Source organism: Pristiophorus japonicus, chromosome 7, assembly GCF_044704955.1.
Source record: "Pristiophorus japonicus isolate sPriJap1 chromosome 7, sPriJap1.hap1, whole genome shotgun sequence".
NCBI lineage: Eukaryota > Metazoa > Chordata > Chondrichthyes > Pristiophoridae > Pristiophorus > Pristiophorus japonicus.
The window spans coordinates 174375619-174402618 of record NC_091983.1 but is presented as its reverse complement, the minus strand read 5'-3'; the positions used below and the strand labels follow the sequence as shown (position 1 = coordinate 174402618).

Genomic DNA, 27000 nt, shown 5'->3' with positions numbered 1-27000 from the left:
TTTTCCAGTCCTCTTTGGATCTGGGCATGGTGCTGGACGATTGGAGGACTGCTAATGTAGTACCCTTGTTTAAGAAGGGAGAAAGGGATAGGCCAAGTAATTACAGGCCTGTCAGCCTAACCTCAGTGGTGGGAAAATTATTGGAAAAAGTCCTGAAAGACAGGATAAATCTGCATTTGGAAAGGCAAGGCTTAATTAGGAACAGTCAGCATGGATTTGTTCAGGGAAGATCATGTTTGACTAACCTGATTGAATATTTTGAGAAGGTAACCAAGAGGGCCGATGAGGGTAGTGTGTGCGTATGGACTTTAGCAAGACTTTTGCTAAGGACCCACATGATAGACTGGTCATGAAGGTTAAAGCCCATGGGATACAGGGCAAAGTGGCAAGTTGGATCCAAAATTGGCTTGGAGGTAAGGAGCAAAGGGTAATGATTGATGGATGTTTTTGTGATTGGAAGGATGTTTCCAGTGTGGTTCCGCAGGGCTCAGTACTGGGTCCCTTGCTTTTTGTGGTATATATCAACGATTTAGATTTGAATATCGGGAGTATGATTAAGAAGTTTACAAACGACACTAAAATTGGCTGTGTGCTTGATAATGAAGAGGAAAGTCATGGGCTGCAGGAGGATATCAATCTACTGGTCAGGTGGGCAGAGCAGTAGCAAATGGAATTTATTTCAGAGAAGTGTGAGGTGATGCACTTTGGGAGGGCTAATAAGGAGAGGGTGTACACATTAAGCGGTAGGCCACTTAATAGTGTAGATGAACAAAGGGACCTTGGAGTGCTTGTCCACAGATCCCTGAAAGTAGCAGGCCAGGAGGATAAGGTGGTTAAGAAGGCATACGGAATGCTTGCCTTTATTGGCCGAGACATAGAATATAAGGACAGGGAGGTTATGCTTAAATTGTATAACACTTTGGTTAGGCCACAGCTGGAGTACTGCATGCAGTTCTGGTCAGCGTATTATAGGAAGGACATGATTGCACTCGAGTGGGTGCAGAGGAGATTTACTTGGATGCTGTGTGGAATGGAGAATCTTAGTTATGAGGACAGATTGGATAGGCTGGGTTTGCTCTCAATGGAACAGAGGAGGTTGAGAGGAGACCTTATTGAGGTATACAAAATATTGAGGGGCTTGGACATAGTGGATAGTAAGGGTCTATTTCCATTGGTGGAGGGGTCTATTATGAGGGGGCATAGTTTTAAGGTGGTTGGTGGAAGGTTTAGAGGGGATTTGAGGTAGGGGGGGCTTCTTTACGCAGAGAGTTGTGGGGATCTGGAACTCGTTACCTGGAAGAGTGGTGGATGCAGAAATCCTCACCACTTTTAAGAGATGGTTGGATGGGCACTTATAGTACAGTAACCTGCAGGGTTACGGACCTAGAGCTGGTAATTGGGATTAAACTGGATGACCTTTTGTTGGACGGCACAGATATAATGGTAAGTACTGCAGGGAATAGAATACGGCCAGGGTGATCTCCTGGACTAGTTTCGATCGCCTGGATGGGTTGGAGAGGAATTTTTTCTCCCTAAATTGGTCTGGTTTTTATCTGGTTTTTGCCTCTCCCAGGAGATCACATGGCTCCAGTTGGGGTGGAATGTAGAATGTTTCAGTATAAAGTGTGTTGCAGTTGTGTGAGGCAGACTGATTGGGCTGGGTGCTCTTTGCCTTTCCGTCATTGTTCATAGGTTTATATGTAACCTTTAGGGCTGCTGACCAAGGGCCGCGCGGCTCTTTGTTGGCCGGCGCGCACACGATGTGGCCTCCTTCTGCGCTGTAAATTTCTATGTTTCTATCTTAGACTGATGAAACTGGTCAGAGTGGGAAGAGCAACTGTGGTGGCAACCCTGTTGGGATGTTTCTAGCCAGGATTCTCTTAGCGGAGGGTAATCCAGTGTCCCTGAAACATCTGAAGCCAATTGCACTATGGCTGCCAACCCATCACTACTTTCTACCAATTTCTCAATCCATTGAGGAGCTTAGCTATGAAGAAACTTGTGCTATCTCTTTGAGAGGTGGCTGCCTCAAGGGACCTTGAACCTGTCATACTTTCAGAGCTGAATTTCCCAGTTGGCTGGCCCATGTGTGGGTGACGTCTGACATCATTGCTCATTCTCGACAACTAACCAATCAATCAGTTTGTAATGTAAATTGCTGTTGTGAATCGTTTTGTTTGTGTTTATTTAACTTTGGAATAATTTGAACAGTAGTTTACAATGGTATAAGAGTCTGATATTTTCTGTCAACTGAATTGCAATAGGCGTTCAATGCATTCTCCAGAATAAAAATTCAAATTTCAGTTCACAGGAGAATCTGTTTACAGAAAATGTCATTCTGTTTGCATGAGGAAAGAAGTATTGGAAAACACAACACCAGATCCAGTACCTACATATGGTTAATGTTGTACAGTATATGAGGAGCCTTTTGTTTTAAAAGAATTTGTGAATGCCTCTGGGGTCATCCTGAGCTAGTATCAACAAGAGAGAGCTTTTGCCACAAATACCATCCCCAATGATCTTGCTTGAAAGCTTCATTTGAGTAGTCATTAACTAATGAAGTGACTTGTGTATAATCTCTTACATGGAATGTTCTCATAATCTGTGTCTCTGGAAAATTACAATCCTTACAGCATAATGATGTTCATGGGATTCTTAGCGTGCTGTAAATGTAGAAATTTTGAGAACCAGTCGAGCAGTTCTCATCAGACTTGTGAGCATTTAAAAAAGGTGTTATAAATGGGTTTATTTTATTCAGAATTAAAAACACAGCATCTGTGTTGTATCATTTAGAAGCAACTTTAACAATATTTTTATATACTTTATAAGCTTGAGCCAAGTCTTCTCTCCACAAACTCCTGTGTCATGTAGGTTCTGAAGGCTTGGCGAGCACATATTGAATAACAATAAAATGTGTGCCTCACTGATTTTTCTTTTGTTAAATCTTCAAGTACAATTTTGTTTATCATTGTAAATTTACTGAGTAGTTTGATTTATTAATTGAATTCTTACAGAACGTACATACTTTTAAAATAATATTTCTGTTAATGAGCATATTACCAATTAATTAGTAGAATAACTATTAGTAGAATTACTGTCAACCGTGAGGGACTATGCAGTGTCCTCCTCCGTTTCGGCTGCCCCCAAAACTTTGTCACCATCCTCTGCCTGCTTCACGACAACGTGCAAACCGTGATCCTGACCAACGGATCCACCACAGACCCAATTCACGTCCGGACCGGGGACAAGCAGGGCTGTGTCATCTCGCCAATGCTCTTCTCGATTTTCCTTGCTGCAATGCTCCACCTCACTCTCAACAAGCTCCCTGCTGGAGTGGAACTGAACGATAGAATCAATGGGAATCTGTTCAACCTTCGTCACCTCCAGGCCAGATCCAAGGTCGTGCCATCCTGTGTCATCAAACTACAGTACCCTTGCATCTGCGCACATTCAGAGGCCGAACTCCAAGCCATCGTCAACATCTTTATCGAGGCGTACAAAAGCATGGGCCCTACACTAACCATCTGTACGATAAAGGTCCTCCACCAACCTGACCCGCCACACGCACTGCCCCCCCCCCCCCCCCCCCACCAGTCATCAAGATCCACGGTGCGGCCTTGGACAACGTGGACCATTTTCCATACCTCGGGAGCCTACTATCAGCAAGGGCAGACATCGATGACGAGGTTCAGCACCGCCCCAGTTTGCCAGCACAGCCTTCGGACGCCTGAGGAAGAGAGTGTTTGAAGATCAGGACCTCAAATCTGGCACCAAGCTTATGGTCTACGGGGCAGTAGTGATACTCTCCCTCCTATATGGCTCAGAAACGTGGACCATATACAGTAGACACCTCAAAGCGCTGGAGAAGTACCACCAGCGCTGCCTCCGCAAAACCCTGTAAAACCATTGGGAGGATAGTCGCACCAACATCGGTGTTCTTGCTCAAGCCAACATTCCCAGCATCGCAGCACTGATCACACTCGACCAGCTCTGTTGGGCGGGCCACATCGGCTGCATGCCCGACACGAGACTCCCAAAGCAAGCGCTCTAGTCGGAACTCCTACACAGCAGACGAGCTGCAGGTGGGCAGTGGAAACTTTTCAAAGACACCCTTAAAGTCTCCTTGATAAAGTGTAACATCCCCACCGGCACCTGGGAATCCCTGGCCCAAGTGGAGGAAGAGCATCCGGGAGGGCGTTGAGCACTTCGAGTCTCATCGCCAAGGGCATGCAGAAATCAAGCGCAGACAGTGGAAGGAGCATGCGGCAAACCAGACTCCCCACCCACCCTTTCCTTCAACCACTGTCTGTCCTACCTGTGGCAAAGACTGTAATTCCTGTATTGGACTGTACAGTCACCTGAGAACTCACTTTTGGAGTGGAATCAAGTCTTCCTCGATTTCGAGGGACTGCCTATGATGATGATGAGTAGAATAAATTTATTATCTTTGAGTATGAATGCTTCCATAAACCTTAAGGTCATTATAAAGTGCTAATCACATTGGTATAATAGTATAAAAACTATAACAGTTTTGTTCATTTATTTCCTTTCATTTACTCAGTGGAGCAAGTTCCTGTGGAAGCTTATCAAATCCCTCTTTCTCAAGCAGAGGTCCTGCAGGAGGGAAATGATGTTACACTTGTTGCCTGGGGAACTCAGGTCAGTATTTGTTTATTTTATTTTTTGAAGCTAAACACTGGGTCTATATTTGATATAAAAATCATATCCTTTAAGGATTCAGTGGTTTTGAAAAGCAGAAAATATAGATTAATACATGCTGTGTTAAGTTATGTGACATTTATATTACCAGGAGACAAGAATACTCATGTGTAAAATTGTGATTCCAAGTTAAATAAATATTCTGGTATGTGTCACAGTATGGGTTGTTAACTGTATATTTAAAAAAAATTATTATGTATGTAATTGAATAAATCTGTTAATAAAGCTTACAATTTCTCTATCCACGACTGGTATCTGTATCTTTGGCCAACTTTATTGACGTTTTTAAGGAAGTGACATCCATTGTTCCCTTTTTTGGGGTGTGCGGCTTTTCCCATTTAAAAACCGGTGAGCCGGCTGCGCGGGAGTTCCAGTGTGCTACGCAGCTTAAAGGGAACATTGGTGACACCCCAAGTGAATTTTGAAAATTTAGTGTGCCCGAACTTTCAGCCAGTCTTTGATAAAGTCCCCTATGAAAGGCTGCTACTCAAGCATTAAGCAGTGGATAAGCAATTGGGTGAAAGAAAGAAAGCAACAGGTACTAGTTAGGCGGAGATGTACTGAGTGGAGTGCCCATGGGATTGGTGCAGGGACCACACTAGTGTTTGGAGGAAAATTAAGCCTGATGAAGCAGCCAAGAAAATACAAAAAAACCTAGACAAAAGTTGCAAGTCCGAGGAACTATCTTGTATATTATTTAAAATCTTGTCCAAAATCTTGTGCAGTTCCTGTACACACATCTTTCTTATGGCCACACTTTTCTGTCTACATTGATCATTGTAAATTGCCACTTCAACATTCCATTCAATTTTGCTATGTCACCTGACGCAATATAGCATATAGGCTCTGTACACGAGGTGACTCGTGGAGAGAGTTTGAGGTCACTCAACTGCAACACCACCGTGTACCTAAAATAAAACTTGCAATCATCAACTGACTGGACAACACCATGGACAATTTGCCAGCCTCAAATGAGTGTCAATACAGGTATGTGTAAGGCATTACAGACTGGAAAGAAAAATGGGAGACTTGCACAATGAATGGTGTAGAACTAGTTGGGGGAGAGGCTGAAAGATCTGGAGGGAAAGGCTGTTACAATTACTGTGTCAATATTTTGAAGATCAGCAATCAACAAATAAATTTTTTCAGGAGGGATATACTTGCATTGGAAGCAGTTTAGAGAAGGTTCACTCGGTTAATTCCTGAGATAAAGTGGTTGACTTATGAAGAAAGGTTGAGCAGGTTGGGCCTGTACACATTGGAGTTCAGAAGAATGAGAGGTGATCTTATCGAAACATATAAGATAATGAGGGAGCTCGACACGGTAGATGCAGAGAAGATGTTTCCACTCATAGGGGAATCTAGAACTAGGGGGCATAGTTTTAGAATAAGTGGTCGTCCATTTAAAACTGAGATGAGGAGGAATTTCTTCTCTGAGGGTTGTAAATCTGTGGAATTCTCTGCCCCAGAGAGCTATGGAGGCTGGGTCATTGAATATGTTTAAGGCGGAGATAGACAGATTTTTAAGCGATAAGGGAGTAAAGGGTTATGGAGAGCGGACAGGGAAGTAAGCCCATGATCAGATCAGCCATGATGTTATTGAATGGAGGAGCAGGCTCGAGGGGTCAAATGGCCTACTCCTGCTCCTATTTCTTATATTCTTAAAACAAAATACTGAGCTATTATGCCAAATCCAGGGAGTATACGCCTGAATAGGAATGTCGGTGTTCTCTGGTCAGGCAACATAGTGAATACTGCATTCATTTCTGGTCATCAACGCACAAGGGACACATCCAAGCCCTAAAGCAGTACAGAGAAGGACAAATAAGCTGATCCCATGTGTGTCGAAGGACTAAGTTCTCAGGATTGGTTTGAAAAACTGAGTTTTCAGTCCTTAAAGGAGGTGATCGAAAGGAGAAGTCTCTAAGATATAAGTCGAATGGACACGGTTAAACTTTGATCATTATGTCCGGATAAAACATGTCCTCTGTTGTATTTGTCTAATGGTCTTGCAGGCCGGGGCCATTGGAGGGAGCAGCGTGCGGCAGCCCAGCCCGGAAATTAGCGCGGTCCTGGCCGGAGCAGCGTGCGGTGGTATGCCATTTCAGGGAGCAGCGTGTGCTGCTGCAGGAGGGCGACGGCTGCGAAGCCAGGTTGCTGATTGCAGTGCGGGCAGGTACAGCAAGAGGGGCGAAGGAGCGGCAAGAGTTTGAAGATGGAAGTGACCGGGGCCCAGGAGAGGCGAGAGTTTGGGGCTCAGAAGAGGCGAGTGCCCAGGGGCAGTACGGGCCAGCCCACACTGCGATATGTGTGCGTGCAGCAGAGCTGCTCTCTAGTAGTCTTGGGTAATCCTTGCCGCTGGACCAAGACCTAGCTCTGTCAAGCCCCTGTGATGGCTGGTGTGCAACGGCCACCACACATTAAAAAAGTCCACGCACAGGCACCTTCCATCCTTCAAGATGTAGTTCGGGATCTGGAATATTAGGTCCTTCATTGAAATACCTGTGCACTCATCTCTTTTTGGCATGGAAGCAAATCATCCTTGCTTCGAGGGACTTGCCTATGATGATGATGATGATGTATTTGTCTCTCTTTTTCACTTTGTCTTTCTATGAGTGTGAATGGGTGGAAGGTAGGATTGAATAAATGACTAAAGTGGTGATGGTGCAAAGCAAAATGAGGTGACAATGAGACAAGTATAGAAACAAAAGATGGGTTCAAAGAGGGTGCAAATGGGTACATCAGAATAAAGAAAGAAAGACTTATATTTATATAGCGCTTTTCACGACCCCCAGATGTCTAAATATAGAAACATAGAAAATATGTACAGGAGTCGGTCATTCAGTCCTTCGAGCCTGCACCACCATTCAATATAATCATTGGTGATCATGTAATTTCAGTACCCCATTCCTGCTTTCTCTCCATACCCCTTGATCCCTTTAGCCTTAAGGGTCATATCTAACTCCCTTTTGAATATATCTAAGGAACTGGCCTCAACGACTTTCTGTGGTAGAGAATTCCACAGGTTCACAATTCTCTGAGTGAAGAAATTTCTCCTCATCTCGGTCCTAAATGGCTTTACAGTCAAGAAATAAAGTTAAGAAACAAAAGTTGAGTCCAGATAGGGTGTAAATGGAGATGGCAGGATCATCAACAGCTGCCGTGCAAAAGAAAAAAGAAAGACTTGCATTTATCATCATCATCATAGGCAGTCCCTCAGAATCGAGGAAGACTTGCTTCCACTCTTAGCATGAGTTCTTAGCTGACTGAACAGCCCAATATGAGAACCACAGTCTCTCACAGGTGGGACAGACAGTGGTTGAAGGAAAGGGTTGGCGTGGAGTCTGGTTTGCCGCATGCACCTTCCACTGCCTGCGCTTGATTTCTGCATGCTCTCAGCGACGAGACTCAAGGAACTCAGCGCCCTCCCAGATGCACTTCCTTCACTTAGGGCGGTCTTTGGCCAGGGACTCCCAGGTGTCAGTGGGATGTCGCACTTTATCAGGGAGGCTTTGAGGGTGTCCTTGTAACGTTTCTGCTGCCCACCTTTGGCTCGGTTGCCATGAAAAAGTTCCGAGTAGAGCGCTTGCTTTGGGAGTCTCGTGTCTGGCATGCGGACGATGTGGCCTGCCCAGCGGAGCTGATCAAGTGTGGTCAGTGCTTCAATGCTGGGTATGTTGGCCTGGACGAGGACGCTAATGTTGGTGCGTCTGTCCTCCCAGGGGATTTGTAGGATCTTGTGGAGACATCGTTGGTAGTATTTCTCCAGCGACTTGAGGTGTCTACTGTACATGGTTCACGTCTCTGAGCCATACAGGAGGGCGGGTATAATACGCCCCTATAGACCATGAGCTTGGTAGCAGTTTTGAGGGCCTGGTCTTCGAACACACTTTTCCACAGGCGGCCGAAGGCTGCACTGGCGCACTGGAGGCAGTGTTGGATCTCGTCGTCAATGCCTGCTCTTGTTGATGGGAGCCTTCCGAGATAAGGGAAGTGGTCCACGCTGTCCAGTGCTGCGCCGTGGATCTTGATGATTGGTGGGCAGTGCTGTGCGGCGAGGACAGGCTGGTGGAGAACCTTAGTCTTACTGATGTTTAGCATAAGGCCCATACTTTCGTACGCCTCAGTAAATACGTCGACTATGTCCTGGAGTTCAGCCTCTGCGTGCACAGATGCAGGCATCATCCGCGTACTGTAGCTCGACGTACTGTAGGAGCGTGTGGCAAACCAGACTCCCCGCTACCCAAAGTCGAACCTCAGCCAACAATGCATTTATATAGCGCCTTTCAGACCACTGGACATCTCAGTGCTTTACAGCCAATTAAGTACTTTTGGAGTGTAGTCACTGTTATAATGTGGGAAACGCGGCAGCCAATTTGTGCACAGCAACTCCCACAAACAGCAATGTGATAATGACCAGATAAACTGTTTTTGTTATGTTGATTGAGGGATAAATATGGGCCAGGACACCGAGGATAACTCCCCTGCTCATCTTCAAAATGGTAGCATGGGATCCTTTACGTCCACCTGAGAGAGCAGACAAGGCCTCAGTTTAACGTCTCATCTGAAAGATGCCACCTCAGACAGTGCAGCACTCCCTCAGCACTGCAATGGAGTGTCAGCCTAGATTTATGTGCTCAGGTCCTTGGAGTGGGATTTGAACCCACAGCCTTCTGACTCAGGCGAGTGTGCTACCCACTGAGCCACAGCTGACAGAGTTCTGACGAAGGGTTATCGACCTGAAACGTTAACTCTTATTCTCTCTCCACAGATGCTGCCTGACCTGAGTATTTCCAGCATTTTCCTGTTTTTATTTCAGTTTCCAGCATCTGCAGTATTCTGCTTTTGTTTTGCTGAGTTGGATGTCCTGTTCATTTCGGACCCAGATGCCCTTTTTCATTAGCTTGCACTTTCAGTTCAGCAAATTTACCACGCAAAAAATTAAAAAACTTAAACGTGCAAAGGCAAGTCTGAACTAACAGTAGACACTGTTGGATGCCCTGGTACAGCAAATTTATATAAATATGAAAGGCAGGCTAACCTGACACCCGTGAGAAAATCTACAATTTAAAAACAAAATGGTGTCCTTTTTGAGTAACCACATTGGGCAATTGTAGTAGGACTTTATAGTTTTCAATTATTAACGTTTTGCTTTTGGTTACTATCAATGAGCTAGGTTTAATTTCTGTGTTCTAAATTTCTAAGCAACTTCCTTGGTTATAAAATAGCCACTGTTCAGTATTTTTTTTAATAGGTTTTGTGATGAGTTTAATGAAAATAGGTTTACCCTGGAAAATGTAAAATGTTCCCCTTTTTATAAACATCGTTAACATCAAGACCTCTCGGGTCAGTTACATCATGGTTCTGATGTAGTGGAGTGCCAAGGTGATATTTTCTGGATCTCTAACTCTGGTGATAGGAACATTTTGTAGCATTGCATAGTTTGCTAGTGAGACTAAGCTATGCACTCAGGTGACAAATATAAGGAAGAACTTGATAAGAAACAAAGAATCTTGATTAACTAAACAGAACAAGACTGAGATCAATAGATCTTTGGACAGGAAGGGAATCAAGGGATATGGGGATAGGGCAGGAAAGTGGAGTTGAGGTGGAAAATTAGCTATGATCCTACTGAATGGTGGGGCAGGCTCGAGGGGCCGTGTGGCCTACTCCTGTTCCTAATTCTTATGTTTCTTATGTTATTAGATAATGAACATTTCACCAAGAAACATGACATTTACACAATGAAGGGATACTCATTAGCAATGGTGGAACAGGATTTGTGTATGATTTTATTGGTAATTTATTTGCATATTAAGCTACTGATCCATGTTTTTTAGTCAGCTTGTAATTGTGTATTTGCCACCAAGCAGAAGGGCAGGTAACCAGATTCTAAGACCTGTGCTGCTGGTACCTTTGTCTAGTCACTGGAACATGAGTTACTGCCCAGATTGGACTCCGGTCTGATTTTTTTCCCTCCCCCTCTGGAAGACGATACAGCTTTTGCTCAGTGTCTCCTCCCCCCCCCTCCTTGATGTAGCTCAGAGTGGGAGTTTGAACCTGCATTCACCTACCCATAATAATGAGGATCAATCGTAAATTAGTACATTTGCAGAAATAGGCAATTTTGCTTCATCACGTCTGTAGAGATATCTTCTACTCCCACTCTCTTGCTCACTCACTATGCAATTTAGGGTTACAATCTTCCAATATTCATTGACCACTGAAAGTTTCCAGCTGATGTGAAACTGGCAATAACAATAATCAAATACTGTAAGTCAGTACATATCCTAATTTTGTCCTCTCTGCAACCATTGACACAGTTGACCACACCATCATCCTCCAATGACTCTTCTCCATTGTTCAGCTCGGTAGCCCATCTCTGAGAAGGTGATGTACTGTTAGCCCTGGCGAACAGGGCATTGGTAAACTGATTAATGCAGACTGGGTGATGTGGCAGATGTCCCTTGTAGCAGACTGGAAGGAGCCAGCGGGCAGAGAGTTGAGGGCTTTAATGACTGAAAACCACTGGCAAAGCCTCATGTGGATTCACTCTGGACATGGACATTTCCTGCAGCTGGAATGCTTTCAGTTGATGGTGTGGCTGTTGAACAGAGATGACTATTAAGAAAAGGACATCCTTTGACAGTATTTTTTCACTGCTACCAACTGAACAATACGAACCTCATTGTATAGTTAAAGTCCATTTCACTGCTAATTCCTGGACATCACTTTTTCTGGATTCTATTGACAATAGAGAGGCAGCTATGTGAAATGTTCTTGACAGATGGAATTTCTGTTCGCCTTTCAATTGCTCAGTGATACAAGGATATGAGTCATCTTTGCTACATTTTTGTGCTGTCTTTTTTAATGCCTCTTTTAATATATGTGTCATCTCACTATTATTTTATAGACTGTCAGAATCATTTGCAAAGACTTGGATTTGTGCTTTTGCTCACACACTAAAACACTCTTCATCTTGGCAATCACTGTTACACAATGTCACACTATTTTCAAATTACTCAACTATCACACTCAGATTTAGCATGTTTAGAAAACTATTCATTTTCCCTTCATTGTTCAATAAATTGTTGTTTTAGCATTGATATGCAGAATACTGCAATTCTCAGTATTAAATATCATCTACCGTTTATTTATCTAGTGACTGTCTGTGTAGATGTCTTTGAACTAGATCCAGATTAAAAAATCCAGCTTTCCTGCACAAATTGATGTAATTTGCAAATTTACATGAACTATTTACAATACTCTAGGTAAAGTCATTAATTAATATGAACAGCATTGGTTATAGGACCAAGGATTGATCTGTTGCTAATCACTGCTACCTAATTAGAAATATTGCTATTGAAGGTTAATTTCTACTTATTTTCGTCTTGCCATAAAATGAATTTATAACTTGGGTCCTATGAGTTGTGCTTTATTCAGAAGCCTCTTGTGAAGATCCTTATCAAACACTTTCTGAAAGTCCAGATATTTATACACCTACCATATTACTGCCACAGCATCAAAAAGCTGAACCAGATTAGTTGGGCACACCCTGACTTCCTGAATCCGCAATGGCTTCAAATGATTGATGTGCTCGTAAGATCAAACTGACATTCATTTTGCTTTATTATAGACTCTAATATAAAGAATTCCAGGATTATGCCATTGACTATTTTAAAAGATTGGAATCACATATCCATTTTCCTGAGCTGCAAAAAAAATTATGCCATGGGACCCCCCTATTTTTCTTTTATGCTTTCTGTGTAATACTGTAGTTTTATGAATAGTCAAGTAGTCTAGTTTTTCTGTTGAACATTTTAGTACTGATCTCTGTTTTCTATGTGAATTAGGTTGCATTCTCTACTCAATTCAATTCTAGCAATGTTTTCTGCAGCAAAAAATTGTTGAGAAAAAATTATTAAAAGTTGATCCCTGACTCATCTTCAACCCTCACTTGTTTAATACATTTCCTGCTACACACTTCCCAAATAATATTTTCATTTCCGATCTAGGTTTTTAAATTAACTTGTAGTTTTTATATTTTAATTGCAACAGTTACAGTATTTCACTAAAACATTTAATATTTGATTAATGTTTGTCCTATGCAGTGTTACTTCCAGTTTAACTTTCCCAGAAGTATTACTGAAGAATACGTTATTCTTAAGAACTTTTGCGACATTTTAAACAAAGAACAGAAATGGAGGCATTATTTGCTAATGTTATGTATTGGTATAAATTTAATAGCTCAAAAATGGAAATATTATAAAACAAATTCATTAATGTTATGCATGTGGTGGGAGATTAGCGTCCATATCCCCTCTTGTCTTTATAACATATATTCTGAAGATTTCAATTTCTGTTGAGCAAATCTGAGGTTCATCAAGTTCAGGCTATTGAGCGAAGTAAAAGAGGAAATAGCAGAGGCCTTGACCATCATTTTCAAATTCTCTTTGGATCTGGGCATGGTGCTGGATGATTGGAGGACTGTTAATGTAGTACCCTTATTTAAGAAGGGAGAAAGGGATAGGCCGAGTAATTACAGGCCTGTCAGGCTAACCTCAGTGGTGGGAAAATTATTGGAAAAAATCCTGAAAGACAGAATAAATCTGCATTTGGAAAGACGAAGATTAGTTAGGGACAGTCAGCACGGATTTGTTAAGGGAAGATCGTGTTTGACTAACCTGATTGAATTTTTTGAGAAGATAACCAAGAGGGTCGATGAGGATAGTGCGTACGATGTAGTATATATGGACTTTAGCAAAGCTTTTGATAAGGTCCCACATGGTAGACTGGTCACAAAGGTTAAAGTCCATGGGATCCAGGGCAAAGTGGCAAGTTGGATCCAAAATTGGCTTGGAGGTAGGAAGCAAAGAATAATGGTTGATGGATGTTTTTCTGACTGGAAGGATATTTCCAGTGGGGTTCCGCTGGGCTCAGTGCTGGGTCCCTTGCTTTTTGTGGAATATATCAACGATTTAGATTTGAATATAGGGAGTATGATTAAGAAGTTTGCAAATGACACTAACATTTGATGTGTGGTTGATAATGAAGAGCATGGGCTGCATGCTCAGGTCAGGTGGGCAGAACAGTGGCAAATGGAATTTAATTCAGAGAAGTGTGAGGTGATGCACTTTGAGATGGCTAATAAGGAAAGGGCATACACATTAAGCGGTAGGCCACTTAATAGTGTAGATGAACAAAGGGATCTTGGAGTGCTTGTCCACAGATCCCTGAAAGTAGCAGGCCAGGTGGATAAAGTGGTTCAGAAGGCATATGGAATGCTTGCCTTTATTGGCCGAGGAATAGAATATAAGAGCAGGGAGGTTATGCTTAAATTGTATAATACTTTAGTTAGGCCACGGCTGGAGTACTGCGTACAGTTCTGGTTGCCGTACTATAGGAAGGACGTGATTGCACTAGAGAGGGTGCAGAGGAGATTTACTAGGATGCTGCCTGGAATGGAGAATCTTAGTTATGAGGACAGATTGGATAGGCTGGGTTTGTTCTCATTGGAACAGAGGAGGTTGTGAGGAGACCTTAATGAGATGCACAAAATATTGAGGGGCCTAGACATAGTGGATAGTAAGGGCCTATTTCCATGGGTGGAGGTTTTTTTTACGAGGGAGCATAGTTTTAAGGTGGTTGGTGGAAGGTTTAGAGGGGATTTGAGGGAGGGCTTTACATATAGGGTTGTGAGGATCTGGAACTTGTTGCCTGGAAGAGTGGTGGATGCAGAAACCCTCACCACTTTTAAGAGGTGGTTGGATGGGCACTTAAAGTGCTGTAGCCTGCAGGGTTACGGAGTTAGAGCTTGTAATTGGGATTAGACTGGATGACCTTTTGTTGGACGGCGCAGATATAATGGTAAGTACTGCAGGGAATAGAATACGGCCAGGATGATCTCTTGGACTAATTTCGACTGCCGGGATGGGTTGGAGAGGAATTTTCCCAGATTTTTTTCTCCCTAAATTGGCCTGCGTTTTTATCCGGTTTTTACCTTTCCCAGGCGATCACATGGCTCCATTTGGGGTGGAGTGTAGAATGTTTCAGTATAAGGGGTGTCGCAGTTGTTTGATGTGGACAGGTTGAGCTGGGTGCTCTTTGCCGTTCCGTCATTGTTCATAGGCTTATATGTAACCTTCAGGGCTGCTGACTGAGGGCTGTGCGGCTCTTTGTCAGCCGGTGTGGACACGATGGGCCGAAATGGCCTCCTTCTGCACTGTAGATTTCTATGTTTCTATGCTTGCAGTTCAAACAGTCCTGTATCAAGGAATAATTAGCCATTGCATAATCACTGTTCCAAATGCTTTTCCAGATCTGTTTGTTTCTCCACCCAGAGAAGTTAAAGAAAACACAGCAGGTTATATTTGTATCGTACCTTTCACATGAAAAAGTGCCAAGGCACTTCACACAATTGATAGTAAGAGAATTGGGAAAGTTGCGCAAATGCACAATCAAAAAGATGGATTTTGAGGTGCTTTTTAAGGCTAGGCAGAGAGTACGAAGGAGAAACTGGGGGCTAGACTTTCCATTTCACATCGCCCATCTATGGCCCAAATATCACCCAAAACGGACCTCTATCACCCATTTTGAGCAAAAAATGGAAACTCGGCTAGAAAAATCGCCGGAAAAACAAGCCCCCAAGTTTCAGCTCACTTCACCAAACTGATCACCAAGCTAATCACCCACACATGGCTGATTTGAAGTTTCAGCACATCGCCATCACATGGCCGGGCTGATCGTTCGCCGAGAACATCGCTGGGTAATAGTTGCTTTTCCCGAGCTTTACTGAAGGAAATGGGCATAACGGATGCCATTTTGAAGATCGGAGGAAGGGTGGAGACAGCTAAAAAATCGTGCTTAGATAGTTGAGAGTTATTTAAGGGTCCTGTATAGATAGATCTACTCAGATTATTCATTATATTTAACTTTACTAATAGTAGCCTAGTGGATTAGGCATTTTTTAGTGAAAAGTGCATTTATAGCAAGCAAAAATAATTATTGATAGTGATGGGGCCTATGCTTTCTGCGCCATTACTCGTAACTGTTCACACGCTGGTTTCTGAAAAGATCAATCGAAGAGGTGGCAGAGTAATGCGTAGACAGAGACAGAGGAGGCGAGCGTACAGCCATCGAAGGTACAAAGAAACGCAATCTTACCTCAACTTGTCTGAAAAAGCGTGCCTTAGGAGGCTGCGCTTCCGGAAGGAGGTCATCGATGAGATTTGCCAGCTCATCAAGGGGGATCTGCAGCCTTCCAGCACCATCTGAACAGCACTGTCCGTTGAGGTGAAGGTTAACGCATTGGGATCTTTTCAGGCTTCAGCTGGCGACATCTGTCATATCTCTCAGCACGCCACACACTGTTACATTCGGCAGGTGACTGAAGCCCTTTACTTTCACAGGACGGACTTTATAAGCTTCCCTATGACCAGGGAGGCACAGAGCAGGAGGGCTTTGGGTTTCTCGAGAATAGCAGACTTCCCCAAGGTGCAGGGAACAATAGACTGCATCCATATTGCCCTGAAAGCCCCTTTAAAGAACGCGAAGGTGTTTCGTAACAGAAAGGAATTCCACTCCCTGAATGTGCAGCTTGTTGTCGACCGCAAGCAAATAATCATGACAGTAAATGCTACATTTCCTGGCAGCATCCATAATGCGCACATCCTACGTGAGAGTGCTAGCCCTGTCCTGTTTGTCAGTCAGCCGGAAGGTCATGGTTGGATGCTGGGGGATGAGGGATATGGCCTTGCAAGTTGGCTGATGACCCCACTGCATAATCCCATCACTGAAGCAGAGAAACGTTACAATGAAAGCCACATACGACATGCAACATCATCGAAAAGACAATTGGAGTCCTAAAGCAGCGCTTCAGATGCCTGGACCATTCTGCTGGCTGCCTACAGTACCATCCTGACCAGGTCGCTGAATTTATTGTGGTGTGTTGCATGCTGCATAACCTAGCTATAAGGAGAGGACAATTAATGCCAGATGGGGCTGCAGGTCCACCTCCAGAAGGAGGGGAGACGGAAGAGCCAGCCGGTGTGGAGGAAGAGGCATAAGAGGAGGCTGGTGAGGACCTCGGGGAGGCCAGTCAGCCTTGCGATGCAGCCATGTTCCCTCCACCACTCCCCACGCACTCCTCCACCCCCGCCGAAGACCAGTACCCAGTAGTAGTTACGCGGCTGCTAAGCTGTTGGGTCAGCAGCTCATTTATGAACGCATTTCATGAACTTACATTGGGGATAGTCACATTTACAGTTACGGTTAAGCAAAAGTTGCATTTGCATTGTTATGTTTTTGCTTTGCCTGCACAGGCCTGGCATTCACAGTCTAAGGATAAGGGGTAAGCCATTTAGGACCGAGATGAGGAGGAACTTCTTCACCCAGAGAGTGGTGAACCTGTGGAATTCTCTACCACAGAAAGTAGTTGAGGTCAATTCACTAAATATATTCAAAAGGGAGTTAGATGAAGTCCTTACAACTAGGGGGATCAAGGGGTATGGCGAGAAAGCAGGAAGGGGATACTGAAGTTGCATGTTCAGCCATGAACTCATTGAATGGCGGTGCAGGCTAGAAGGGCTGAATGGCCTGCTCCTGCACCTATTTTCTATGTTTCTATTTGCATTAATGCTTAACTTAAATAAACTTTTGTTATAATAATAGAATGCACAACAAATGCAGAACTATTGTTAAATGTTATGCTTAACGTAAGAGAATGCACAACAATTGTTAAATTCAATAAAATTTTTATATAACAACTAATTTTTAAAAATTTTCTTTCAACGCCCTCTCCCATCCACCCCCTCCACTGCTCACCCCCCCCCCCCCCCCCCAACTTCAAACAACAGTGAACGTTTGAACTTAAAAACATTTAACATTGATATTGAAAGAACAACCCCCTCCCTAACTGCGGCCACGTTTCCCTTCAGGTCCTTTACCACCCCGTGTTTTAACACCACCTGCTCGTTTTGGTCCCTGCAGACCGAGATGAAGCTGGCGTGCAGTGGGAAATGGCAAGACTTCCTGCCGTGGTGGAGGTGTCGGAGTGGAAGACGAATCATGTTGTTTGTCTTCCGAGTCTAGAGGAACTGTATCCTCCGTACTCGCTTGAATGCTCGGGGTTCCACTTTGAACCAACACGACGCCTTGGGGTGCAGCACCAACTTGGGGTGCTAACTACGTTTGCATGACAGAGCGGTTGGAGAAGTTCGTGGAGAAGTGTCTTAACCTGTTGGAGAACTGATGGGATCCTTGGATAAGCACGCGACCTATCGCAACCGTCTCCCTGCACATGGAGATCAAGCACTCCGTCTGCGATTGCTCATCTCGCTGACCCGACCTCCGTGGGGTCGGCATGTGCAATATGACGTGCCTTGGTGTCGCCGGCTGCACATCGCTTGGTCCCAGTGCCTCTTCATCCTCAGCAGAGATGATCGCAGGTTCATCCCCCCCCCCCCACAACAGTGGATGGATCCTGCAGGAGCTCAAGATCGTCGTCCTCCTCCTCCTCCTCCTCGAGGTGAGGAAAGTGCTCCTGTTCCTCCGTTTTCTCCTGCTCCTCCGCTTTATCCTCCGAGGTTGTTGGTGCAGCTGCTCGTGCTGGCTGGAGTTGAACGAGCGTATCAGGTTGACCTTAAAGACACACACGACATTTTTACAGAGCTTATTACAACATAATGGTGAACATTACCAAGAGACGTTACATATCAATACTTTTCACCACCCCAGAAAGCTGTAGCGGCTGCATCCCCTGCTTCTTATGCACAAGAGCGGCATACACGCATAGAAGACATGACATCATTAGTATATCATAAATACATCATAAGTATGTTGCATATTGCATTATAATTACAGGACATTAGAGCAGTTACTTATTTAAGTTTTTCATACTGTTTTTAATACTGTTTGACACATTACACATCAGGCAGCCTACTTAAGGTCCAGCATCGAGGAGAGGCTCGGGAGTTCGTTGCCGGCGAGAGGCGGAGCGGGGAGATCAAGGCGGCCTACAAAAGGCCCAGCATCGAGGAGAGGTTCAGGAGTTCATGAGTTGGCGAGAGACGGAGCGGGGAGATCGAGGCGGCCTACAAAAGGCCCAGCATCAAGGAGAGGCTCAGGAGTTCGTTGTCGGTGAGAAGCGGAGCGGGGAGATCGAGGCGGCCGACAAAAGACCCAGCAACGGGGAGAGGCTCGGGAGGTCGTTGTTGGTGAGAGGCCTACCGGTGCAGCTGCAGCGAGAGAAGGCAAAAAGAAGTAGAAAGAAATCGAAAGGTGACGTCAAAGCCAAGGGGGTAAGTGATTGGCTGGTGATTGGTAAGTAGTTTTTCCTTTTCTTTTCTATATCAGTAAGTAAGCTTCAGCATTGTTGTTGTCAAATTAAGTTAATCTAAGCGTTAAGTCATGGCAGGACACCTCGGACACGTGTTATGCTCCTCCTGTACTATGTAGGAAGTCAGGGACGCCTCCGGTGTCCCTGACGACTGCGTGTGCGGGAAGTGTATCCGCCTCCAGCTCCCGCATTGCAGCACTGGAGCTGCGGGTGGATTCATTCTGGAGCATCCATGATGCTGAGAATGACGTGAATAGCACGTTTAGCGAGTTGGTCTTACCGCAGGTAAAGGTTACACAGCCAGATAGGGGATGGGTAACCAACAGGAAGAGCAGTGCGATGAAGGTAGTGCAGGCTCTCCTGCGGTCATCCCCCTGCAAAACAGATACACTGCTTTGGGTACTGTTGTGGGGATGACTCATCAGGGGAGGGCAGCAGCAGCCAAGTTCATGGCACCGTGGCTGGCTATGCTGCACAGAAGGGCAGGAAAAAGAGTGGGAAAGCTTATAGTGATAGGAGATTCAATTGTAAGGGGAATAAATAGGCGTTTCTGCGGTCGCAACCGAGACTCCAGGATGGTATATTATCTCCCTGGTGCAAGGGTCAAGGATGCCTCGGAGCGGGTGCAGGACATTCTGAAAAGGGAGAGTGAACAGCCAGTTGTCGTGGTGCATATAGGTACCAACGATATAGGTAAAAAACGAGATGAGGTCCTACGAGACGAATTTAGGGAGCTAGGAGCCAAATTAAAAAGTAGGACCTCAAAAGTAGTAATCTCAGGATTGAACATAAGAACATAAGAATTAGGAACAGGAGTAGGCCATCTAGCCCCTCGAGCCTGCTCCGCCACTCAACAAGATCATGGCTGATCTGGCTGTGGACTCAGCTCCACTTACCTGCCCGCTCCCCATAACCCTTAATTCCCTTATTGGTTAAAAATCTATCTATCTGAGATTTGAATACATTCAATGAGCTAGCCTCAACTGCTTCCCTGGGCAGAGAATTCCACAGATTCACAACACTCTGGGAGAAGAAATTCCTTCTCAACTCGGTTTTAAATTGGCTCCCCCGTATTTTAAGGCTGTGCCCCTAGTTCTAGTCTCCCCGAACAGTGGAAATAACCTCTCTGCCTCTATCTTGTCTATCCCTTTCATTATTTTAAGTGTTTCTATAAGATCACCCCTCATCCTTCTGAACTCCAACGAGTAAAGACCCAGTCTACTCAATCTATCATCATAAGGTAACCCCCTCATCTCCAGAATCAGCCTAGTGAATCGTCTCTGTACCCCCTCCAAAGCTAGAATATCCTTCCTTAAGTAAGGTGACCAAAACTGCACGCAGTACTCCAGGTGCGGCCTCACCAATACCCTGTACAGTTGCAGCAGGACTTCTCTGCTTTTGTACTCCATCCCTCTCGCAATGAAGGCCAACATTCCATTCGCCTTCCTAATTACCTGCTGCACCTGCAAATTCACTTTTTGGGATTCATGCACAAGGACCCCCAGGTCCCTCTGCACCGCAGCATGTTGTAATTTCTCCCCATTCAAATAATATTCCCTTTTACTGTTTTTTTTTCCAAGGTGGATGACCTCACATTTTCCGACATTGTATTCCATCTACCAAACCGTAGCCCATTCGCTTAACTTATCTAAATCTCTGCAGCCTCTCTCTGTCCTCTACACAACCCGCTTTCCCACTAATCTTTGTGTCATCTGCAAATTTTGTTACACTACCCTCTGTCCCCTCTTCCAGGTCATCTATGTACATTGTAAACATTTGCTACCAGTGCCACGTGCTAGTCAGAGTAGGAATCGCAGGATAGCTCAGATGAATACGTGGCTTGAGGAGTGGTGCAAGAGGGAGGAATTCAAATTCCTGGGACATGGAACCGGTTCTGGGGGAGGTGGGACCAGTACAAACCGGACGGTCTGCACCTGGGCAGGATCGGAACCAATGTCCTAGGGGGGAAATGTTTGCTAGTGCTGTTGGGGAGGAGTTAAACTAACATGGCAGGGGTATGGGAACCTATGCAGGGAGACAGAGGGAAATAAAATGGAGGCAGAAGCAAAAGATAGAAAGGAGAATAGTAAAAGTGGAGGGCAGAGAAACCCAAAGCGAAAATCAAAAAGGACCACATTACAGCCAAATTCTAAAGGGGCAAAGTGTGTTAAAAAGACAAGCCTGAAGGCTCTGTGCCTCAATGTGAGGAGTATTCAGAATAAGGTGGACTAATTAACTGCGCAGATAGCAGTTAACGGATATGATGTAATTGTCATCACGGAGACATGGCTCCAGGGTGACCAAGGCTAGGAACTCAACATCCAGGGGTATTCAACATTTAGGAAAGATAGACAGAGAGGGAAAGGAGGCAGGGCGGCGCTGCTGGTTAAAGAGGAAATTAATGCAATAGTAAGGAGGGACATTAGTCTGGATGATGTGGAATCGGTATGGGTGGAGCTGCGGAATACCAAAGGGCAGAAAACGCCAGTGGGAGTTATGTACAGACCACCAAACAGTAGTAGTGAGGTTGGGGACAGCATCAAACAAGAAGTAAGGGATGTGTGCAATAAAGGTACAGCAGTTATCATGGGCGACTTTAATCTACATATTGATTGGGCTAACCAAACTGGTAGTAATGCGGTGGAGGAGGATTACCTGGAGTGTATTAGGGATGGTTTTCTAGACCAATATGTCGAGGAACCAACTGGAGAGCTGGCCATCCTAGACTGGATGATGTGCAATGAGAAGGGACTAATTAGCAATCTTGTTGTGCGAGACCCCTTGCGGAAGAGTGACCATAATATGGTAGAATTCTTTATTAAGATGGAGAGTGACACAGTTAATTTGGAAACTAGGGTCCTGAACTTAAGGAAAGGTAACTTCGACGGTATGAGGCATGAATTGGCTAGAATCGACTGGCAAACGATACTTAAAGGGTTGACGGTGGATAAGCAATGGTAAACATTTAAAGATCACATGGATGAACTTCAGCAATTGTACATCCCTGTCTGGAGTAGAAATAAAACGGGGAAGGTGGCTCAACTGTGGCTAACAAGGGAAATTAAGGAGAGTGTTAAAACCAAGGAAGAGGCATATAATTTGGCTAGAAAAAGCAACAAACCTGAGGACTGGGAGAAATTTAGAATTCAGCAGAGGAGGACTAAGGGTTTAATTAAGAGGGGGAAAATTGAGTACGAGAGGAAGCTTGCAGGAAACATAAAAACTGACTGCAAAAGCTTATATAAATATGCGAATAGAAAAAGATTAGTGAAGACAAACGTAGGTCCCTTGCAGTCGGATTCAAGCGAATTGATAATGGGGAACAAGGAAATGACAGACCAATTGAACAAATACTTCGGTTCTGTCTTCACAAAGGAAGAAACAAATAACCTTCAGAATGTACTAGGGGACAGTGGGCCTAGTGAGAAGGAGGAACTTATCAGGCGGAAAATTGTGTTTGGGAAATTGATGGGATTGAAAGCCGATAAATCCCTGGGGCCTGATAGTCTGCATCCCAGTGTACTTAAGGAAGTGGCCCTAGAAATAGTGGATGCATTGGTGATCATTTTCCAATGGTCTATCGACTCGGAATAAGTTCCTATGGACTGGAGGGTAGCTAATGTTACGCCACTTTTTAAAAAAGGAGGGAGAGAGAAAACGGGTAATTATAGACTGGTTAGCCTGACATCAGTAGTGGGGAAAATGTTGGAATCAATCATTAAGGATGAAATAGCAGCGCATTTGGAAAAAATGACAGGATCGGTCCAAGTGGATTTATGAAAGGGAAATCATGCTTGACGAATCTTCTGGAAATTTTTGAGGATGTAACTAGCCGAGTGGACAAGGGAGAACCAGTGGATGTGGTGTATTTGGACTTTCAAAAGGCTTTTGACAAGGTCCCGCACAAGAGATTGGTGTGCAAAATGAAAGCACTTGGTTTTGCAGGTAATATACTGACGTGGATGGAGAACTGATTTGCAGACAGGAAGCAGAGAGTCGGGATAAACGGGTCCTTTTCAGAATGGTAGGCAGTGACTAGTGGATACCGTAGGGCTCAGTGCTGGGACCCCAGCTCTTTCCAATATACATTAACGACTTAGATGAAGGAATTGAGTGTAATATCTCCAAGTTTGCAGATGACACTAAACTGGGTGGCGGTGGGAGCTGTGAGGAGGACCCTAAAAGGCTGCAGGGTGATTTGGACAGGTTAGGTGAGTGGGCAAATGCATGGCAGATGCAGTATAATGTGGATAAATGTGAGGTTATCCATTTTGGGGGCAAAAACACGAAGGCAGAATATTATCTGAATGGCGGCAGATTAGGAAAAGGGGAGGTGCAACGAGACCTGGGTGTCATGGTTCATCAGTCATTGAAAGTTGGCATGCAGGTACAGCAGGCGGTGAAGATGGAAAATCATATGTTGGCCTTCATAGCAAGGGGATTTGAGTATCGGAGCAGAGAGGTCTTACTACAGCTGTACAGGGCCTTGGTGAGGCCACACCTGGAATATTGTGTTCAGTTTTGGTCTCCTAATCTGAGGAAGGATGTTCTTGCTATTGAGTGAGTGCAGTGAAGGTTCACCAGACTGATTCCAGGGATGGCTGGACGTACATATGAGGAGAGACTGGATCAACTAGGCCTGTATTCACTGGAGTTTAGAAGGATGAGAGGGGATCTCATAGAAACGTATAGGATTCTGACGTGACTGGACAGGTTAGATGTGGGAAGAATGTTCCCGATGTTGGGGAAGTCCAGAACCAGGGGACATAGTTTTAGGATAAGGGATAGGCCATTTAGGACTGAGATGAAGAGAAACTTCTTCACTCAGAGAGTTGTTAACCTGTGGAATTCCCTGCCGCAGAGAGTTGTTGATGCCAGTTCATTGGATATATTCAAGAGGGAGTTAGATATGGCCCTTTCGGCTAAAGAGATCAAGAGGTATGGAGAGAAAGCAGGAAAGGGGTACTGAAGGAATGATCAGCCATGATCTTATTGAATGGTGGTGCAGGCTCGAAGGGCCGAACGGCCTACTCCCGAACCTATTTTCTATGTTTCTATGTTACTCATGAGACGCATGACAGGGTTCGGCCAGATCATGGGTGGTGGCCGAGTGGCTGTCATGGCCAACCAGCGCGGCCGCACACTCCTAAATCTCTAAGTGGCTGCAGTTGAACAGAGCCGCCCCCCCTGTCTGCCTTTGCTCGGAACGGTTGATAGATATTTTCTTCTGCAAACGAGAAAAGAGCATTGCATGGCATAAGCTAATGGACTATGTAGTATCTTGAGGTCACAACAGTTTAAAATATTACATGTTGCTGGTTCAGATCACTGTCCGGATCGTAACATGGTTTACGTAATACATTTAAGAATGACAAACTTAAATTCAATGCAGGAGATTCATTGATATAATAAAAATTTGCATGCATTAGTAAAATATTAAATATAAAGTTTGAAATAGAAAATGTCATTAACATGGTTTAATTAATACAATAAAGAATGACAAACTTAAATTCAATGCAGCACATTCATTGCTCTCATAAAAATTTGCATGCATCAGTAAAATATTACTGTTAAAATATGAAATGCAACTTACTCTTGCTGCCGTGACCAAGCTATTCCACCGTTTTCTGCACTGGTCAGCCCCCCTCGTCTCATGGGATGCAGACGATACCCATGGCTGCAATCTCCCCCCACATTTTTCTGTAGACACTGGGTGGAGGTTTCCCATGCACACCCCGTGTCAATTCGGCCCACCTGGCATGCATCCCGTTCAGCAGGGCCTTGTTCACTTCGTCGCTGAAGGGTTTAGCCCTTTTCCTCTCCGAATCGAAGTCAGCAGACATTTTTATTGTACCTTTTATAGTACTTATATTTGTATTTATATTTATATTTGTATATGTATTTATATTGATATTTATATTTGTATTTATATTGCAAACGATCAAATTCCCTCTCATCTTACTCTCTAGCTTCCTACTCTCTCTCTCTCTCTCTCTGCCCCTCCCTGTGCCTTCTGAGCATGTGTGATGACCCCTGACCTCCCGAAACGCGGGAAAGTCAGTCGGCCGAAAAGAAAATCTCACACATGTGCAGAAGCCCGTTGCTAGGGAAGCTTTTGACTTCCTCGTTTGGTTGGCGAACGTGACATCGCTGAACTTTAAGATCGCCCATTCTACATCGCCGGCCTAAGGGCAAGTGGAAAACCGGCAAAAAAAAATGGGCCATGTTCCAGCGATCACTAAAGCTGAAACGTCTTACATCGCTGGAACAAGGCACATTTTTGGGGGCGATGGCCACCTAGTGGCAAGTCTAGCTCTGGGTATCATCAGCATTCTGACAAAATCTGACTCCGTGGATAATGTTTCCAAGGTGCTGGCTCTTGGGTGCAGCAGGAGTGGAAACAGGCTTATGTGGTCGCTAGAAAAGTACCACAGAGTAGAGAGGGTGGAGAATGCAGTAGTTGTCCACGTCGAATGCTACAGAAAGGTCAAGGAGGGTTAATGTTCCATGATTTCAGGTGCAAAGGATGTCGTTAATGCCTATTGGCCTGGAATTTGCGGTGAGTTATTACGGCAAACTAACAGCCATCACTACCCCTCTGAAACTGACCGCAACTGCAGGATGTAGCGCATGTGCATCTAAACGTGGAAATCCTGAAGTTGAGGGCAGTCATTCACTTGCTCTGACACAGGCTGCGCTGTGGACCCCCACTCCCACCTCCTCCTCCCCCCCCCCCCCCCCCCCCCCCAGCCAGCAATCAGTGTAGTTGGTGAAACTTATGAAAACTTGGGATTTTCTGTGGTAATAGTGCTGTTAAATACTCCATTAAATGTTAAGCATTGTTGGAATTGGTATTACTGGGGTTTTGACAGCATATTGGGCTCAATTTTCCCCAAAGCTTTTTTGGTGTACTTCAGGAGTTACGCCCGTTTTTTTGGGGGCCCTCCCAAAAATGTTCTAAATTTCCCCATTGGATTTCTTCATTTTGGCGCAGCCTAACCTGTCCTTTATATATAAAGGGTCATCGACCCGAAACGTTGACTCTGCCTCCTCTCCACAGATGCTGCCTGACCTGCTGAGATTTCCAGCATTTTCTGTTTTTATTCCAGATTACAGCATCCGCAGTATTTTGCTTTTGTAACCTGCCCTTTAGTTTTGGGGGTGGAGCCTTGATATGCGACCAAAAGATCAGGTTGCCATGGTAACCAGGGACAGAATGCGAGCTGAGGCTGGGAAGTGAAACATACAGTCAGCTCGCAACACATTAAAACACATTGCATCAACTTAAAAACACATTGCATCAACTTATCTCCAATTATTAAAGTCCCCCCACCACCAATGCCAGTGCCAATCCCTGCCCCTATCCTAGGCCGAGGGCCTCCCGGTCTGCTTCCCCTGCAGGTCCCGCTCCCCCGCTGGACCCTAGCCCCGAGTGCCTTGCTGCTCTGCTTCCCTAGCCCGCTCGAGTGCCTTGCCGGTGCCGGTCCCGCTCCCCCGCCCCCGTCCCCAGCCCTGGCCGAAGGGCTTGCCTATCTGCTCCCCTAGCCCTCCCTGAGCCCCTTGTCAGTGCCAGTTCAGCTCCCCTAACCCTAGCTGAAGGGCTTGCCTGTCTGCTCCCCTAGCCCTCCCTGAGCCCCTTGTCAGTGCCAGTTCAGCTCCCCTAACCCTAGCTGAAGGGCTTGCCTGTCTGCTCCCCTAGCCCTCCCTGAGCCCCTTGTCAGTGCCAGTTCAGCTCCCCTAACCCTAGCTGAAGGGCTTGCCTGTCTGCTCCCCTAGCCCTCCCTGAGCCCCTTGTCAGTGCCAGTTCAGCTCCCCTAACCCTAGCTGAAGGGCTTGCCTGTCTGCTCCCCTAGCCCTCCCTGAGCCCCTTGTCAGTGCCAGTTCAGCTCCCCTAACCCTAGCTGAAGGGCTTGCCTGTCTGCTTCCCTAGCCGCCCCTTGCCGATG

At 45.0% G+C, this 27000-nt stretch overlaps 1 protein-coding gene across 2 annotated transcripts in view; it reads left to right on the top strand.

Annotated features, from left to right (window-relative positions):
- Nucleotides 1-27000, top strand: part of bckdhb (branched chain keto acid dehydrogenase E1 subunit beta) — a 541209-nt gene that overhangs the window by 171882 nt on the left and 342327 nt on the right. For both annotated transcript variants that reach the window (XM_070885573.1, XM_070885572.1), the window contains exon 7: nt 4562-4659. In XM_070885573.1, coding sequence (XP_070741674.1) covers nt 4562-4659 — 98 coding nt within the window. The remainder of the gene's footprint in view (nt 1-4561; nt 4660-27000) is intronic.